Source organism: Lytechinus variegatus, chromosome 3 (genome assembly GCF_018143015.1).
Source record: "Lytechinus variegatus isolate NC3 chromosome 3, Lvar_3.0, whole genome shotgun sequence".
NCBI lineage: Eukaryota > Metazoa > Echinodermata > Echinoidea > Temnopleuroida > Toxopneustidae > Lytechinus > Lytechinus variegatus.
This window is the reverse complement of record NC_054742.1, coordinates 38905794-38925897: the sequence shown is the minus strand read 5'-3', so window position 1 is coordinate 38925897 and position 20104 is coordinate 38905794. Positions and strand designations below refer to the sequence as shown.

Here is a 20104-nt window from a genome sequence, read left to right as displayed (position 1 = left end):
CCATGGTTTATGCAGATTTCCTGTATAAATTACGCTTAATTTAGCGCGTATCGAGCGCATGTATAAAAAGTGTCCAATGCTGATGCGCACTTTTGTCACAGTGCTTTTGTCACTCATTAATAAAATAGCGTAGATTACCACGGCAACTGGCCTCAATTTGGCGCACTGTGACAAAAGCGCGCATCAGCACTGGAATTTTTAATACAAGCGCCCGATACGCGCTAAATTAAGCGTAATTTATACAGGAAATCTACATAAACCATGGATTCAACCGTGGGTTTTCAAAACCACCTTTGTGAATTCGGGCCCATGAGTCCCAAATCAGCCTGGAATTGATCTGGAAAGTAAAGGTCAGTGTTTGCATTCATGTCAGAAACGGAAGAAACATGACTTAAGATTTTTAAAATTGAGTTTAACGTCTATGGTCCTGCAGAATCGCCTATTAAAATCAATATTTTTCAGTATTTCATTCTTGCATTTTGAATACATATTTTCCCTAGTAGCAAAAAATCTTCGAAAACTGTGTTTCTTAGGCAGTAAAGGGGATTCATTTTGAGATAGTCAATATCATTTGCATGCATGAGCGCTGAGAGGCAGCTCGAGCTAAAGCCGGGGTAATAATAATAACAACGCGCCTCGGAATAGAATATTTCTAGATAGGTGGCGCTATATAAATGCCTATTATTATTATTATTATTATACCAATGAAAACAAATTATAATATTGGGATGGTGGTGGTTAAGAAAGACAATGGTGATCCCTTTGTTGTTGTTGTTGTTGTTGTTGTTGGTAGTGAAGAGTATGATACCCTACCGTGTTTGATGCATTGCTATCTATCACTTGATACAGTAACCTCAAGGTTTAGTAGATTCCAAATAAAGTGTTTTGATAATTTAATTTATCGAAATAGAACAAACAGAACAATGACTCTTTGACATTAGGTTCTCTTTACATGTATATCCATAAGAAATATACTGTTATGATAAAGCAATTGGAATACATTTGACTACCATTTATAGCATTTGAAATCATGTCCACTACATACTTTGAGTGGGAAAAGTGACATCTCCCCAAACACAAGAATAATATGCAAACAGAGACAACAAAAGCAAATAGCCTAGTTTACTCCCAACTACTCTCAATACATACATGTATGTTTTCTCAAATTATCTTCCTAAATTTTATCTTAAAGTTTCTTTCTTAAAGCAAAGCAATTAATGAGTAGACCTAGTGATCTTATTGCCCCCCTTTCAGTCTACAACATCATCTTCACCATCAACATAAACATCAACATCATGCTAAGACCTCATGACATAACTTGCATTTTGACAAGTTTGTAAACTACATCATCATAAAGGGATCCCCCATAATGTTACAAAGGAGGACACAACAATGGAAATCCTGTGCATTAGACCATAAAAACAATAATTGATCATGGTTTGATGAACAGGTCTTTATTGTTTGTCCTCCAACATAGATGCTTGCGAAAAAAATCCATGATACAAAATAACTTTAATACCTCTTTACCAGCAGTAAATGCATACTATGATCGTCACCACTACTTTCACTCAATAAACATTGTTTTCTCTCTCCATTTATCCATTATAGAAACATGTATTTACTTTGACATTTTACTTTACCATGTACATATTTACTGTTACCATGTATGCACCGCTTTGTTCCAATTTACAGATAGATATTTCATGTTGTCAGTTATTGATGTTTTTGATAACGGTATATAATTTCTTCGTCTTTTTCTTACTATCATTATTATTCTTTTTCTTCTTCTTTTCTTCTTCTGTTATCTTCTCTGTTGTCTTTTTCTTCTCCCTCTCACTTTTCCCTTCTTCTTCTTCTTTTTTTTTTCTTCTCCCCTCCTCTTCACGTTTCAATGATTGCCTTGTAATATTTAATTGATGCTTAATTCTATTCCATATTGTTCGTTAAACAATGATTTTAAAATGTTTACTTTGTCAATGTTCGACACGGCCCCAATGGAAATCAGTCTGAACTGTTTGGGCTTTTTAACCGTGTATAAATAAAATAAATCTTATCTTATCTCTATTAATTTTAATATTTTCAATAATAGATAACTTCAATATATTCCATAACATAAATCTTCATCATTGCCCATAGCCCTGGGAAGCGGGGATGCTGGGGATGATGAAGCACCCCCAAGTTTTCCTTGGGGGAGCTGCGTGCATTATTTTCCATAGAAATCTGGTAGGGTTGATTAATAATGGTAGATATATAACCAAAATGAACATCTTGCAGGGAAACTATTTTTTTTTTTGCTTGTCGAATTTCTGGGGATTTTGTGGTGAAACCCTTTTTTTTTGCTTGTGAAATTTACTTCTGCATCCCTAGTAAAAAAAAATCGTTCTCAGGGCCCTGTCACTGCCATGGTTACAACCCTCATCATCATCCATGTCATCATCATCACCACCATTCTTGGTATAAGAGACTTAATTCCAAATCTACATTTAAATGCTTTATTCGTTTACTTTTATTTCACTCCTTTCCATTTTCTCGTCCAATACATTAACTCAGTTGCCTCTCGCCTCACAGTAACACACTGTCACTAACGACATCATTATGGTCAAGGCTTCTCACATCATTCTTTGCAGCGCAAGCAAGTCTATGTCTAGACGGAAGACAATGGTTACAAAAATGATAACGTTAACGAGGACAATGCTTTTACCGGTTCGTTGGCGTTGCATGGTTGCGTTTTCCAGTTTATGACCGTCTCTTCCTAAGATGCGAAAGTCCTGGATATATCCAATTTACATATTAAAAGTCTAGTCTAAGAAAACTATACACGATGGACCAAAGAAGGTGATTTTCCATCCAAATGACATAAATTTAACCGACGAGTGAGGCACGATGACAGAAAATGAGCGTCTGCTCGGTCGCTTCTGCACGGGCGATCGGCCGGGTGGAGGAAACTCCGTTGACGCCCCTTGAAATTATTAGGTGGTAGCGAGCTCACTGCAGCATCTGAAGCAGGCACTTGCGTGCAAGCTGTACAAGAATACGTCGTTTGGCGTCGTCATGCAATTTTCTATCCTCTGCACATTTCGCGCGCTGCTGTGAGGATTAAGGCCTGAGAAAAATAATATAATGACTGTCGTCTGCTCGTCGGTATAAACGCGACATTAATGAATTATTTTGGCAAAACCCAATGCTCGTAATACTATTTGAAGCGTTATCATCACGACATGATAATTGAAAATAACCAGCATTGGCGGTAGAAACATTAATAGTCCGGGGAATGGAAAAAATATAATCATCCACTTTTACCAGTATGAAATATTGATCATAATCAATAAGGAAGGAAGGCCTTAATTTAATGATTATTAACATAATCAGTCATGGCGAACTTTTTATTTTTTTATTTACTGTATTTTGATTCCACATTTAATATATTTCTTTTCAAGTTAATCCGTTTCATCATTGAATAATAAACATTTTAAGAAAAAATAATCTATAAAACAAATTAGGAAGATAATTTAAGGGGCAAACGATTGTTTTACTGGCATTTCTATATACCGCTAGCTCACAATGCCTATATTTTCGGACCAACATTATTTTGTAATGTTGCTTCCATCCAGTTTTATACAATATTTTACTTATATTTAATAATCGTTATGTCAAAGACACTTGAAACATCCCAAAATGAAACAAATCAAATTAAACTATGAGATTGAAATCAATTACAAGATAGCAGCAAATCAAGAGCATTGTGCGAACGTAGGCACATGGGCTATTAGAAGAATATTTGTCTGAAATTATTTTTAAAATCGTGTTTTTCATCATTTTTCGTGTATTGAATACGAGGCCTGATATGGTGCGTCCCATAAAAAAAAATTTTTGTACTCGTTTTATGATTATCATTTTTTTTTTCTTACGACCGCCATCATGGTTCACGAATTAATTGTTTAATATAATTGGAACTTAAATTGAGAATGAAATAAACAATCTACATGACCTTTATGTACCAACATGAGGAAATTCTGAACTTTTTAATGAAGCACGGAATATAGAATAATTTTTCCCTAATTTGGCCGGACAAGAAAGCAGGGAAGTCATGTCTCCTTTTTTTCGTGGACGCAACAAAGACATCGCTTTGGTCCTTCGGTTTGGCTTTAAGTCTTGAATATAGAACCTGTATGATCTGATGAGTCGTTCAATAATAAAAAAAAGCAGTTGATTTCCTTTGTCTCTTTGTGTAAAACACCAAGGACGAAAGGGCATTAAACATCACATTGAATTTCGGTATAAGGCCTATACCTCAAGATTATCCACTATTGAAATTACCCATGTGTTAAATGGTTACCCGGTATGGATGCGAAAGCGTATGTAGTATGCCTATAGCGATTGAGTCTTGGAACTCTTGTTGGAATGCTCCCCAGGGAATGGAGAAGGTGCATACATTGTATGCGGGCATGGAGGATCCTATGACCGGGGTAATAATATATCTGTAAAGCGCTTAGAGACGTCGTTCCGATGTATTGAGTGCTATATAAATGCGGTATATTATTAGTAGTGGTAGTGGTAGAAGTTGTAGTAGTAGTAGTAGTTGTAGTAGTAGTAGTAGTAGTAGTTGTAGTAGTAGTAGTAGTAGTAGTAGTAGTAGTAGTAGTAGTAGTAGTAGTAGTAGTAGTAGTTGTAGTAGTAGTAGTAGTAGTAGTAGTAGTAGTAGTAGTAGTAGTAGTAGTAGTAGTAGTAGTAGTAGTAGTAGTAGTAGTAGTAGTAGTAGTAGTAGTAGTAGTAGTAGTAGTAGTAGCAGTAGTAGCAGCAGTAGTAGTAGTAGTAGTAGTAGTAGTAGTAGTAGTAGTAGTAGTAGTAGTAGTAGTAGTAGTAGTAGTAGTAGTAGTAGTAGTAGTAGTAGTAGTAGTAGTAGTAGTAGTAGTAGTAGTAGTAGTAGGAGTAGTAGTATAAATTTTGGCGGAAAGTTAGCACTGAAGTCAAGTCGATTTCAATACATGCAATTGATGCAAACATAATTACGAGAGAACTGGAATATTAATGAAGGTCTGACGAAAAGAGATAGAAAAATAATAGAGTTATATATTTTGAAACTAGTAACACATGTGTGAGCAGCTGTCCCTTTTGTATGCCTATTAATAGGGATTCCATATATATCCTTTTTATATGATGACTCAATCTATTTATTTTTTTTCTTCATAAAAGCGTATATGGAAGTGTGTCTGATAACAAATTGAATACAAGGAAAAAATAAAGACATTTTTAATAATAATTATAAATTTGTATAGTGCAGGCACTATTTATAGACATAGTCTACTACGCACTGGTTACTCTCAATGCCTATACTATACTGAGAAACGATGACCAACGCTTCCCTACACAGGTGTGTCTTCAAAGATATTTTGAGAGCAGCTACAGACTGAGGGTTTTTTGTATTCTCAGGGTGAGTTGGTACCATTGGCGGCGGAAGTCCAAAAATTTAGGGGGGTCCACCTGAAAATTTGGGATGGACACAAGTAAAAAATTGGACAAGCCCCCCTCCCCCCCCCAAAAAAAAGAGGCTATCAACCTAAATTTTAGGAGTGGATCACCAAAAAATTTTGACAAGCCAAAAAAGGGGTCATCAACTTAAAATTTACGTGGGGACCCCAAACATTTCAGGGGGTCCACGTGAATTTAGGGGGGGGGGGCGCAGAAAAAATTGACAAAAAAAGGTTATCAATTGAAAACTTAGGGAGGACCATCCCGACCATCCCCCAGCTAAAATTTGAGGGGGACCCCCCCCCCGCGTCCGCCGCCTATGGTCGGTACCACAGTTTCGGAGCTTCGTAGCTAAATACAGTCTACAAGAGTTGCTTTTATAGTGTTAAATTAGAGTACTTTCAACAGGAATCTATCCTTATAACTTTGCAGGGTATGTGGGGTTGATGGCATTTTCAAAGAAAGAAATTCTGAAAGATAACTAGGGGCTTGAACATGTTTTTTATTATTAGGCGTAAGTTACATTGTTTTCTCCCGTGACAATGAAGATCTATACTTCCATGCGATTTCACTAATTTCAAACTTTAAAGATCCATAGTTTTGTTAATATTCTTTAGGCTCTAGTTGATTAATTACTGACAACCTTTGTGTAAGCTTCACACCAAAGGCCAAATTTATAAACTGAAGTACCACTGAAAGCAGAAAATACACAAATATAACAGAATAAAAAGAAAAACGAAGGATTTTTGTGTGTGATAAGTTTGCTCCTTAATGATGGCGCTCTTGTCCCGGGAGTTCGACCACGTTTGATGACTTTACATGCCCAAACTACAATCCCCATGACTGTTTTCTGGAAAGAATTGGGATTTGAGATACTGTTTGCTTTGTTATTCTTATTGTTGTTATTTTTAGAATGTTAGCATGATTGACCGGGAGATGTGGCATCACCCTTCGAAGAATTAAGGATTTTGTTCTTCTTTACAAGTCTAATGCACAAATTGTTGCTTATATAGTTAGAAAAAGCTTTAAGGCCTCCAATGAGGTGACCAAGTCCGGTCAAATGATTGGTCAAGATTGGTGTCAATTTCCTAACAAAATATATATCAACATCTGCAAAAATAATGTTTAGGCCTAAGTTGGTTTTCATCCAGTTCCTTCATCCCCGTATATAGGCCTATATCGTCTAATTAATTTGTGTTAGCAGTTTCAACCGTGAACTTTTTTTTTTTTGGGGGGGGGATATAGAGGCTCTCCATCCGATGTAGAATAGAAAAAGGGTTTTTATTTTACATAGGACTAAATGAAAATTTGATATATTTTAGATTCAATCATTCAGGGGAAAGGTAAGTGAAAATAAAATTGTAAGAACTAAACGTATATCAAATTGTTTGCTTGATCAATGGGCTTTGGAATTTGGTGTCATTGCGCCATCTTCGGCAATACGCATTATAGTTCATCTGATTGAAAAATGGCGACAGACGTAGACAAAGCTGAGGCTCAAATGAACCTTACTGCGCTTCAGCAGTTTGATCCATACATTTCCTACATTTTGCTTAAGGCTAGTCAAGTTGCTCTCTACTTGTTCAATCATGCTGCCAATGAATGGGTGAGTATGAGGTGCTTGAAAATATGAAATTGGCTCCAAGAATGGACCCAAATTTATTTGTGTTTGCCTAGTCCCACATGTTGTGAAACGTGTGGGTACTTTATGATTTCATCAGTCATGTCCGTGAATGCAAGTTAATGCGTGTATGACTGAGAACTGCGATCGTGAAAGAGGTCTTACACTTAAAAATGGTACCCATTTCATATGAAGGAGCATATGGTAAAACATACAACCTCATTAAAATCATAATTCATGACATTTTCTTTTAACTTCCTGCCACAAAAGGTGGGTTTGTCGCACTAAACTTACATGCAGATCTAAATTAGGCTGATAAATCCGCTGTTTCGGAGGAGTTTTTCAACATTTTCTGTTTTTTTCCTCCTCCTATACAGGCGGATGATGGCTATTGGGCTTGTAATGGTGGAGCAAACAACCGCTGCTTAACTACAGCGTCTATGAATAAAGGGTGCGCTTTGCACCCTCCTCGAGTAGTCCTCAATTTTGCTATTGGACGGGGGAAAAGGAAGAAATTATAAAGATGAATTTATAAATTTACAATCTTTTTACCACATTTCTGGAAAATATGCTGGAAAATGGCGAATTTTGTATGACAAACAGATTGGGATCAGCCAGGTTCGACTACGATCGCCTTCAGCTACAGCTGAGCCAAAGTAAATTTGTGATGTAAATTTTGATTTGCGCCAGTGTATTAAGGCATGGCTGCAATGAATGAATCCAGATCTCAATGATGTCATAATCCTACAAGGCTTGCATTAAATCCATTTCAAATTTCAAAACACCTTTTCAGTAATTTGCATTATAGTTGTTTAATAAACACTTTTTAGTAACAATTCTCAAGTTAATCTTATTGAAATGGGGTTTGCAAATATGTTTACTAACTCATGTAGGATTATGACATCATTGACATCTGGGGCCCGTTTTTCAACACTGTCATACATGTAAGTCTAACTTCTTGAATAACTCGGAGATAGTTAGCTACTTGTCCTCTAACCATTTCATGAAGCTCTCCTTGCCAAGATCGGAGACAACAACCTTACTAAATATTATGACACCTCCAAGCCTGTCATAAATTCTTTCGTAATGAAGTAGTGGCATCACGTGGGTAGACTATGACATGCAAAAGTGCCTCGAAATATGAAAATTATAATCTTAGGTATTATCAATCTTAGAAGTAAAAATTCCATAGCAAAACAAGTGTGATAGATAATTCAATAATAATTGTTATGCACAGAAACCATTAAAAAATGATAGTAAAACGCCACAAAACCATTAATTTTGAAATAGTAAAATAATTGAATCGAGAAAAGATTCTACCAAGTCACACCATCCATAATTGGACTTGTATTTGTTGTTTCAGACCTCTATAAAGATTTTGATAAATTCTAACTCTAATTTATGCAAAGAATTTGTCAAATCATATATTTCAGTATCTAAAGATATGAAAAAAAAAATATATTACACTATATTTTGATGATGTTTGGAAAAGTGTATAATCGTTTTACAAAGAATGTCCTTGGAGTATGCATTGATAACATGTTCAAACTGTCTGCTCAAGTTAATCAGGTTGTCCGTAATTGTAGGCTAATTATCATCTCAGCAATTTGTGGAGGATTCGTAGATTCATTGATCTTAAGACATGTCACCATGCTGTGCGAGCACTTATCCTTTCTCGGTTAGATTACTGTAATAGTCTATATACTGTTTTGTCAGCTAGAGATAGAAGAAAACTTGAGGTTATACAGAATCGTGCCGCTCGTTTAATTTTTGGCTTTGGATCCCGAACTCATACTACACCGCTACTTAAGGAACTCCACTGGTTACTTCTATTCCAACGCATTCAGTTTAAAGTCTGTTTATATGTATACAAAACTCTAAATCAATTAGCACCTGAATATCTTTATAATACCATCAAATTATACACACCCTCTCATAATCTTCGTTCAGTCACTGACACACGCAGACTTTGCATTCCCTTGTCAAATTTCTCCTCCGCCAAAAAACGGTTTGCTGTAGCAGCTGCCAAGACTGGGAATGCTATCCCTCTTTCAATAAGAAATGTTTCCAGTGTTCTTGGCTTCAAATCATCCCTTAAGACATACCTTTTTCCTCAATAATTAATATTTCCCTTTTTATCTTGAATATTGTAGTAATCATTGCAAATATTAAATTGTTTTCTACTTTTGTACGCCGCTATGGTACTTTTTGTTTTTAGGGCCTCTAAATACCCATTATTATTATTAAAGAAAAAAATTATGGATTACTTCCGTAAACTATTGAAACTTACTATCCTGCGGGTACCCATCTCAACTCCAACATGTGATTTTAGTCGTGAAATGTATTATTTAGAATTTCATTTTTTCTGCAATCAAATGCTCCAGTCTTCATTGTTTAAGTATGTATGGCGCATATTTTACCTCTTTCATTATTTTGATTAGATAATAATTGCAAATTTATCATATTTTTGCTTTTAAAAACTTTTGCTATTTTGTCACTAAGGCTACGTCTTGTCTCCTCTTTCCACCGATAGTAATAGTATCGATATCAAGGATTCTAGTTAGCAAGCCTTTCATGAAACAGGTTTAGTAAGATTAGATCTAACTCCGTGGTTGGTGGATAAAGATATGACTAACTTGTTCAGGTGTATAGAAACGGCCTGAGGATCAATTTATTGCAGTCATGCCTTACTTTGGCACAATATGGTAAAAGCATATGGTAAAACATGCAACCTCATTAAAATCATAATTCATGACATTTTCTTTTAACTTCCTGCCACAAAAGGTGGGTTTGTCGCACTAAACTTACATGCAGATCTAAATTAGGCTGATAAATCCGCTGTTTCGGAGGAGTTTTTCAACATTTTCTGTTTTTTTCCTCCTCCTATACAGGTTGATGATGGCTATTGGGCTTGTAATGGTGGAGCAAACAACCGCTGCTTAACTACAGCGTCTATGAATAAAGGGTGCGCTTTGCACCCTCCTCGAGTAGTCCTCAATTTTGCTTTTGGACGGGGGAAAAGGAAGAAATTATAAAGATGAATTTATAAATTTACAAATTTTACAGTCTTCATTGTTTAAGTATGTATGGCGCATATTTTACCTCTTTCATTATTTTGATTAGATAATAATTGCAAATTTATCATATTTTTGCTTTTAAAAACTTGCTATTTTGTCACTAAGGCTACGTCTTGTCTCCTCTTTCCACCGATAGTAATAGTATCGATATCAAGGATTCTAGTTAGCAAGCCTTTCATGAAACAGGTTTAGTAAGATTAGATCTAACTCCGTGGTTGGTGGATAAAGATATGACTAACTTGTTCAGGTGTATAGAAACGGCCTGAGGATCAATTTATTGCAGTCATGCCTTACTTTGGCACAAGTCAAACTTTACATCACTGCAGAGAATACCTCTTTATTATCCAAGCATGAAGTAATACCACATAACTAGGTATCAAAATATTTGGGAGCAGATACTCTTTCACCAGTGTGTTGGCTCAGTTGGTAGAGCGTCCGTCTCATAACCGGGAGGTCGGGGGTTCAAACCCCGGCCGCGTCAAAAGACGTTAAAAGATGGGAGTTGCTGCTACCCTGTTTAGTGCTCAACGATTAAAGGGATAGAGCCTTGTCGATCTGGCGCTGCACAGTGGCTGCCGGGCCCACGATCAATTGGGCAAAGCAAATTATCAGAGTCTATTTCGAACAATAAAATACGGATTTTCATCATTTTCTTCTTTCCAGCCATATTGATTATGCATTCTGACATTTTTTTGTGTAAATTGGGAATTTTTGAGGTGTCAATTTGTTTTACTCACACAGTAGATACAGTACATGAACATTACAATACTAAGGTCTAGACTAGCCTTGCAGGATCTGTGCACTTTGTGTTGATCCTCTTGATCATTCTTTAATCCAGTGAATTGGAATCATGAGTTGCACCCATTCAGACCACAATGTTTTGAAGGGGAACTTAGCTCATAATCACTCAAATACAGACAATTAAACTGAATAGAAAGCTCAAAATTCTACAGCTTTATAAAGAAGTAATTTTGTAGTAAAGATACTAACTGTAGATAAATTTGTAGCACTTCAAAGTTCAAATCAGGTCTGAGTCATTATACCTCTTCTGAAAACCATTAAAATGGTTTCTTAATGAATAAGAAAGAAGTTCTTAAAATTCGCATTTCAAATACTTGCATGTAATACTGTTTATCATTAAAAACTCGGAGAAAATATGTATTTTAGGTAGAAACTACCTGGAAAATACATTCTTAACCCTGAAAGAATCATGATTTCTGGAAATTTTCAGTTGATGGAGTACTTGATGTCAGTATGTATATCAGAGAAGATCACTATGATTACAATCTTAGAAAAAGCAACATGAGATTTTTAATTTTTCATAGGCATGGTTATGCATTTTTATGCATACTTTAAAATGTATTAAAGCTAAGATGAAATAATATTCTTTGGGCATTAATTTATTTTTTCTGAACTTTGTTCAGAAAAAGTTGTGAAGGTAAAATGAAAACATGTTCTCTGAGACATTATTTTCCTGGCTATAAGAAGTTTCACACAAATTGCACTGGGTAGTTTATACTTGGGTGATACACCTCATTCTCTCTTTATTCACTGAAGCTGTATTAGTACATGTACATGTATTCTACATTGACTCAAATTAGGTTATTCTTCATCATTTCTGACAAGTTATTTTAAAACTTACGATCTTCCTTTATATATTTGATAAGAATTCAAAATTTACTCTTTGCTGACTCACTGTGAGTGTTTTGCTGACATATATACTTTGGTATCTTAACAATTTTAAATTCTTTTGTCTAGTAATGGATATAAAATATTTTTTGTTGGGTACCAATAACAAAGAATTTTGACAATTTAACTATCTGATGTATCGCACTGAAAAGAAGGTGTAAATAGTGCCATCTGTTGATCACTTTCAAACAATTGTCTTCAGCCTGTTTAAAAATGAATATTAAAGGAATTACATAACTCAGCCTCCCTTTTTCCAACTTATTATTCTATATTTGAAAATGATAAGTTAAATTGTTCAATAATCATTAAGAGAGTAGCCATAGGTATGCAAATCATACTTTTAATGTTTCATTAAAAAATTGTTGTAAAGGGCTCAGTAGAAAGAGATTTATGTATACTTAAGATAGTCACTAGTACAGTAGAAAGCACACTTCTTGCTTGAGTAGGTGTAAATTTGGATGCAATATTGGTGGGTTTATTTATTGACTGCCCTTTTTTGAAGATCCATTTACTCAGATTGGAAGTGTTAATAGAGTTGACTGATTTATTCAAATTGCATTTAAATAAAAAATGAAAATAAATCACAAATTTCCCCAGTGTAGGAAAATAGATTCAATGCATGAAATGAGAAGATCATCCTCTCCATCAATGAGGTGTTTTAGTTTTCAACTTCTCTTTCTTCTTTTTTTTTTGGTTTTGTATTCATCCAAATATGTTCTTTTTCTTAAAGGTAATTTGTGTATGTTTTCGGACTAAAAAAATAGATATCAATTATTAATATGTGATGGGCTATAGAAATATGATTCATAAGAGTAAATATTGACTGACACACCAGTTTATAATTGAAACATTCACTCTAAAATATCTATAAATGAGTTTTCAAACAGCAAAAAATGTAAAAAAAAATATATTGTAGATTAAGATAAGATGGACAACCAGGTTATTTTTGTATATTTTTTGTAATTTTATTTTGGGTAAAGAAAACTGATCGTCTTCCTACAATCCCACTGCTGGATGCAACACAGATATATTTGTATACTGCCCTCTTGTGGTGAAGTGGAGTTACAATTCATTTTGCACTTGGCTAATCCAGGTGAACCTGAGTATGCTGAGAAAATTAGAGAATGAGCTGTTCTGTGTAATGGATTGAAGATTAGTGAAAAGAAGAGAGATCTCTTATGGAGAATGGAATTTGTCTGTTACACTGCATATGATCATATAAATTCATTAATTAAATTTTAGAAACTGTAAATAAGATTTTTGCAATTTATTGCTAGGTGATTTTTAGTTTACTCGTAATACCGTGAACATTTGATGCAAGTGCTTTAAATTGTTTATTATTTCACAGATTATTAATTGGTATTTTGAAAATGTATTATTTTTTCTGCTCTTTTGTTCTTTATGCATCTGTTTTCTACAAATTCAGATAAATGATAATGGTTTATGAATTTTAGACAAATGATTTTATTTTCTTTATGTTAATCTTTATAATCATCACAACATATTTAATTCCACATCAATAGAGTAAACTAGTCAAAGGTGCTGAGGGAATAGTAAAGTGGATATTAAGGAAATGTTCAAAAGGAACAATTCTCATCGCATGCTCTGCCCATGTGTACACTGTAACTATCACCACTTCTAGATGGTCACGTTCATACAGGTACACTAAAGCAAGAGCAAGAAGAAAATAATTGATCCAAACTTGATGTCTCGAGTACTGTAGTACAGTATTTTGCCATTTAAGTGTATTTCACCTTTGATCTACTGACTTGAGGACGTAACCTTTTGGATGTTGAGTGTCTTGCAGTCTGAAGTGTGAGCATTGATTGATTTCTGCGGGCCGGTTCCTGCCCCAGTCATCTGATGCCTGATTAGGCTCCAATCGACTGTACCCACTCCATATATCAATTTCAATCATGCTTTCAGCAAAGTGTGAATTAATCAATTAGAAATAAGGGATAAGCCTTTCCTTATTTTCTGCCTCTTAGATTGCAGATCTCTTAATTAGATTTCTTGCCTTTGTTGATGATACGACCTTATTGATTTGCTTGGGAAGTATTGGATTAAAGGTAAAACTTAGGAACGTTAAACGATGCGCTCCATATTGACAAGGGAAAGGTTGATTCCCACTAAGTGAGAGTGGCTTCTATTACAATAAGTGTAACATAAAAAGATACAATTGATATTTATGTATCAATTGTAACTTTTGAACCTGATTGATAATATAATTACAATTAATATTTTACCATTGAAATATGATTGGGGGAAGGAGTACAACATGAACTAGACAGTACTCTAAAAATATAAATGTTTGAAGTAGGCCTTCCAGGTCAATGTAAGTTCTGATTTGTTTACATTCATAGTGGTAATAAAATATTGGTCAATAACAAATTGACAGGAGCAATGCAACCTACCCCTCTTTTTCCTCTCTGAACCAATTATTTACTGTACATGTACAGGCCTACATACATGTATGTAAGGAAGCTGGTGGGTCAAAATTGATGTGGATTACAGAAATTATGTAGGGCCTAAATTATTTATAAATTTATGTGAGTGCCAACTATTTACTAAATATGGAAAGGGTGCCTAATAGTTTTTTTTTTAAATTTGTAATCTAGTGAAAATGTTGAGTCTAGACTAGAGTGCATATCACATCTAATGATACTTGTATTCCTCTATACTTTCTTAATTGCAATAAGTCATATACCAGCATTTTAGAAAATTGAGCATCAGTGGGACATTTGTTTGATAAAAAATGAAAGGAACAACAATTACAAAGAAAACTGTGCTAAAAGAAGAATGACAATGTTAATAAATGAATTGTTAAAATCATCAATAAATGTGCAAAGCATGCTGTACAGTGTACAAACAAAGCATGATGAAGTAAAGAGATCACAGAACATTTCCATCAGGTAGGATAATCAGAATTGTTATCAGAAAAGTGTTCCTCAATAGCCCCCTACCTAGCTTGCCCTTACCATCATGTACTGGTTACAAGGCCAAACCATAGAGGAAGTCGTGCACAAGTGGCGACAGCGCAGTGGAGCATGCCATGGAAAAATAGTGGGTGTGTGGACAGTGTCAAAGCTTTTAGAGCATCTTGTTTTGGTCGACAATCCGACCGTCATGAATCATGTGACAATTTGACATGATCAGACATTTTGCCCAGGGGAATGTGAAAGGGCAATAGTACTGGATTTGATCTGCATGGAATAATGTATCATTCTGTTTTCATAATTGGATCAATGGTGGAGCAATTGCCCTCTTTCTACCACTCTAAAAGCATTTGTTTGCATACACACTGTATTTTGTATTATTGAAAATGGATTTCTGCAGGAGTTTCCTTTAAAACACTTTCATCTAGGGGAGGGGGTGATTTTTATTTGAAGCATTGGTTTGATTATGAAGATTCAAACATTTAGTTAAAAGGAGAGAATTCTAGTTTTAAATATGGAATGGAAGGTATATATCAATACATGTACATGTATCTCTCCCAGTGCATAATTAACAATATCTGATTTGTTGACAACATTGAAGTCAATACCAATCTAAAAGGCTACAAATAATCACGAATTAAGTTGTGGGGAAAGATAATATAATTTTGAGCTGTCAAATTTCTTTTCATGTATTTTATTTAGGAAGAAAAATGCCCTCAAATTTAAGTTATGACTAAAATGTTGAATGTTTGGCCAAAATTGCCATTGTAGATTACCATGTCTACAGATCTTTCATGTGACAGTTTGCATATTTGGTGAATTCAACTTAGATACACTAATTATTTAGCGAACCCTAAAATTATTTCTAATTAATTTGAGGTAATTTTTTCTTCATCGACCAGATCTTGAATGATTTGAAGGATTATCTCTGTCAATAAAAGCCAAAATTTTAGCTTGCCTTGAATATGGTGTTTAATAATATTCATTGGAGCAAGTTTTTGCTTCCAGAAAACATACTAATTTTGTAATCGGATTGCAGTCACTCATCCTTATATTGAAATGTGGATTAGATATTATCCTTATTACAATAAGAGGAGGAGGATGATGATGATGATTGGGTTTAATATGAAGAGCAGGTGTTTTACTCAATTAGCTAGTCATTTCCTTCCCATCTCTACAATTACGACTCCATGCCTAATTTACGAACATGATGTGCTGCTGTCTAGTAGTCTGGCTCTTTGGTGATTTTCGTGACTCCAACGATTCCACCAACCCAGTGGTAATGAGAGAGTGATACGGCTGGACTGAAGCCACTAACTTCAAGTTCAATGTACTTAATAGCACAAGAACGAAATTTATGGAATTCAACTTGGAATTTAGAACACGTCTTTTTGCCATCAGTAAAAGCAGTAAAATGGCCATGAGGAAGATGCTTGCAATCCATTTTAATAATGGACTTTTCCTCTTCAATTTTTTTTTCAAGTAACGTTTCACAGGTTACACTACCTTAATCTTATCGAAGCTTTTTTATGAATCACACAAAAATAGAGCCCAGAGAGTAATCCAAGTTGGGTTCAATATGAAATAATTTTGTCTTTTCTGTCTGCTTGGCAGACAATAGCTGACCCCCAACCCCCCCCCCCAAAAAAAGAAAGTGTAATTACACAGTGAATATTTAAAAATAAATGTAATGACTCTGGCCTAATCCTGGGTGTCTCATATTTGTTGTGATGGGACTTGTGTCTTTGTTTTTGTAAAACTTTACAGGAATATCCCTGTTTTGGTAGCTGATATTGTCACGTTGTTTCTTTTCTCCTGACACATGTTGGCTACAGACATGTACAATCTATGGTAATAGGCTTCTATGTTACCTCTGTGTACCGGGATACTTCAACTTGATATTTTTTCCTACATTGAAAAAATTTAAACAAGTTTCTTTGCAACAGTAATTAAAGGGGGATTCTAATCCTACAAAAAGAGAAAAAAGCATGTTGTTGAACGTTTCATTAATATCTGATGTAAAATCAGAAAGGTATGAAACTTAAAACTTTCTCATACATGTCGGTAATTTTACAGAACAGTTGTACACCCATCCTACATGCAAACATGGGGACCGATGACATCACACTTACATGTACTTCTTAAATATGTTACGTGAAATATGAATTGTTTTTCCTCATTAGAAAGTGAAACAAAATTTGTTTCCTTGCCAATTGTTACCCAGATTCAATGGAGAGTCTCCTTATTGTCATCTGCAAAAATTGAAATATAATGTATAATTCATATAATCAAATACAAAAAATAGCATGTGTGTGACATCATCATTCAACTCTCTTGTTTGCATGTATCATTCTGTTATGCTTTTGGGCTATTCCACGGTTACTCACGTTACATTTGGAGACACCTTGACTCGACTCATACTTGGAGCTGTAACTCCATTATTATTGATAGGAACTAAACATCTCCTTATCACAACAAAGTACACAGTCTGACTATCCTTTGTATAAAAACAAAACTTGGGAAATTCTATTATGCTCCTGGCAAATCTTTGGAATGTGTCGGTTACTCACGTTACATGATTTGTCCAAACCTGTGGAATTGCCCTTTTACTGTTTTGTGCAAAAATAAATAGAACCCTAGAATGTCAAATTTACTTTCCCATTTTACATCTGTGATAGATTTAATTGTGCTTATTTGATTTTTCTCATTTCATTCAGTCCAACCTTTAATATGCTTTGTAGCTTTCTTCTTTGAGAAGACCTCTAAGTGAAATTCACATTACAGTTCACATTGCTGTATTTCTCATTTCTATCATGTTTTTCATAATTTTTTCTTTTATTTTCTTCCACAACAGGAAAAGACAGATATTCAAGGCACTATGTTTGTTTATGAGAGGTAAGTACTTTCTACTTTCTATGTTAAATTAAAATGTAGCAAATCATTGCTTTGCTTGGTAGCGACATATGTGGGTGCTCCTGTCGAGTCATGTAGGTGGTCACATATTGAAGGAGGTGCTATTTTTTATCGCCCAGATATACATGTAGGTCTAGATTTATGAACCTCTGACTGATGACCAGCCCGTACATCTGCCAGAGTAGAATAGTAGCCAAACCATCATAGAGAAGCAACCATATTCATATCATGGAGAATTGTTTTTGTTTGACGTGACTCATCTCAACCAAGCCACCTGGTATTTATTACCTAGAAATTACCCTGACATGGGACCAGCTGCAAATAGGAAAAGGCAATCTCACTTGAACATTGGGTTGGAGGTAAAAAGAATTCTAGCTGACCTTGCGAAATGGGGTCATACGTCCACGGCAGACATTCCCTTCTAGACGATTTCTCATTCTAAATTCATCAATCACGTTTATCCCTCAAACATGGACAATGCTGGGCTGTAGCTCAAAGTGAAACAGCTCAATGGAATACATTTGGTTACTAATATTCACTTCATGTACACGCATGGTCGTTTGATGGCTGTGCCTATGAGATAGAATTGCCATTATTGTTTGACTGCTGCAGCATAATGTTCTAATTTTTACCGAAAGCTTAGGAAATGTCCATATGCTATGGAAATTGCACAATTCTTTGCTGGATTATTTCCAAAGATAGTGTAGCCCACCCTAAAATGATGCTGACTTATTTGTTATAAAGAAATCAATATGAACACAGAATGTATGATAAGAGCATTGACACTTTTAATTAATACCATTAATTGATTAGGCATGATTTCTATTTGATGTGTAAACGAGAGGTGACATAAGCAAGCCAATTCTGGTGATGACTTCAGAATTAAAAGGTTAAGCTCCTCATACATGTACATACCAAAGTTAAAGCAATATTGATGTGCTACAATACCTATACCAGTTTTCTTTTCTATCAAAATCAATCTGTCATGTGAATAACATTTTGAATAAATTAAATGGCCTCGAGTTCTGATTAAAAAATCATAATATTAATGAAGTCCTGAATTGGTGATTGATTTTTTTTACACACTGCTAGTCATGACTCTGACAATACAATGCAGTATGACAACTATAGTAATAGATATATTTGTTCAAATCGATATGAATCGTCACTGTGGTAAATTGATGTCAAGCTAATAAGACATCAATATTTACATTAATGAGAATTATTATGTGAAAGTTTATATTTCAACCACTGCCAATAATCCACTGAAACAAAAGCCAATAGAATGTGAATACATTAATGTACTGCAGCAATTACCCAGCAATCCAACCGTCATTTAAAAATACAAAGTAGTCACAGATCATTAATGCATTGCTAATTTAAGACATGTGTCTTTGTAGGAGGCAAAGGAGATGAAGATGTTTGCATTTGGCCGATTAGAGTACAGATTGATGAAGATATCCGCTCATTAATTTGGATGAGGGAGAGGTGGATTTTTGTTACAGGAAGGACATAGGCTTGATTTATTGAAACAACATCTGTCTTATTAGCTTCAGCTCTGCTCAGCCAAGGCTAAGAAAGGATTGTATGTTCAGTCTGATAAAATGTTCAGTTTTTATGTTCTCGCTTCTAATGGATTTATTGCATCCTACGTTGAGCCAAGATAAATGCGATAAAGAGAATGAAAGATAACAAGAGAGAGAGAAAGGGGAGGGGATTGCAAAAGTAGACGGACCCATATAGAAGTGTTCATTTAAAAAAAATATTTAAAAAATTGGACTTTGGAAACAGAGCGCAGATGTGAGGGTCAAGGGAGTAATACATGTATATGATATCAATGCAAAGAAGACAACACACATTTTGAGAATTAACTTTGGATATTGTTATATCTGACAGGAATGAAAGAAAAATACTCTTGAATGTTAAAGGCTTGCTAGGGAATTTTGATAATGGTTGAAAGCCCATGTGGTTTTGTGATAATGCTATTTAATAAAGAGTGAGAGATGAATATAAAATCACTCAGGGCAGTACACAACATACATTTTTTTTTATCAGGACCCTGTATTACAAGCCAAAGTGATTGATGCTATGACATATTTTCTGTGATTGATAGTATCAACTGAAATGAACAACTTATCATATATATCTGTCATATGGTCAATCGCAAAAGTATGTGTCATGGGACTCCAGATGCTTGATGGATAAAAAGAAGGAAGAAGTGAGAAAAGGAGAATAATGCAGCAATTTAGAAGAATTGACAAAAATAATAGAATAGATATCAAGGTGGCACATGATGAACAATCTGATAAACAATGCCACCTAGACAGGTGGATACACAATGGTAACCACTCATAATTCTTGCCACAATCAATTCATATAATGTCCTCAATCTTCATAAT

The 20104-nt window shown here is 34.8% G+C and overlaps 1 protein-coding gene and 1 long non-coding RNA gene across 13 annotated transcripts in view; one reads left to right on the top strand and one right to left on the bottom strand.

Annotated features, from left to right (window-relative positions):
* The window catches only part of LOC121410978 (voltage-dependent L-type calcium channel subunit alpha-1D-like), a 142071-nt gene extending 138906 nt beyond the window's left edge, over positions 1 to 3165 (bottom strand). For 4 of the 12 annotated variants that reach the window (XM_041603410.1, XM_041603403.1, XM_041603401.1 and 1 more), the window contains exon 1: positions 2702 to 3158. In XM_041603410.1, coding sequence (XP_041459344.1) covers positions 2702 to 2720 — 19 coding nt within the window. In that variant the 5' untranslated portion in view covers positions 2721 to 3158. Of the gene's footprint in view, positions 1 to 2701 lie in introns of all 12 variants that reach the window. The other 8 variants (XM_041603399.1, XM_041603400.1, XM_041603405.1 and 5 more) reach the window with 6 other exon arrangements.
* A 3726-nt stretch (positions 3166 to 6891) lies between these two features.
* LOC121410976 overlaps positions 6892 to 20104 on the top strand; it is a 39746-nt gene continuing 26533 nt past the window's right edge. Inside the window, exons 1-2 of the long non-coding RNA XR_005969405.1 lie at positions 6892 to 7075; positions 17647 to 17687. This is a non-coding gene — a long non-coding RNA (uncharacterized LOC121410976). The remainder of the gene's footprint in view (positions 7076 to 17646; positions 17688 to 20104) is intronic.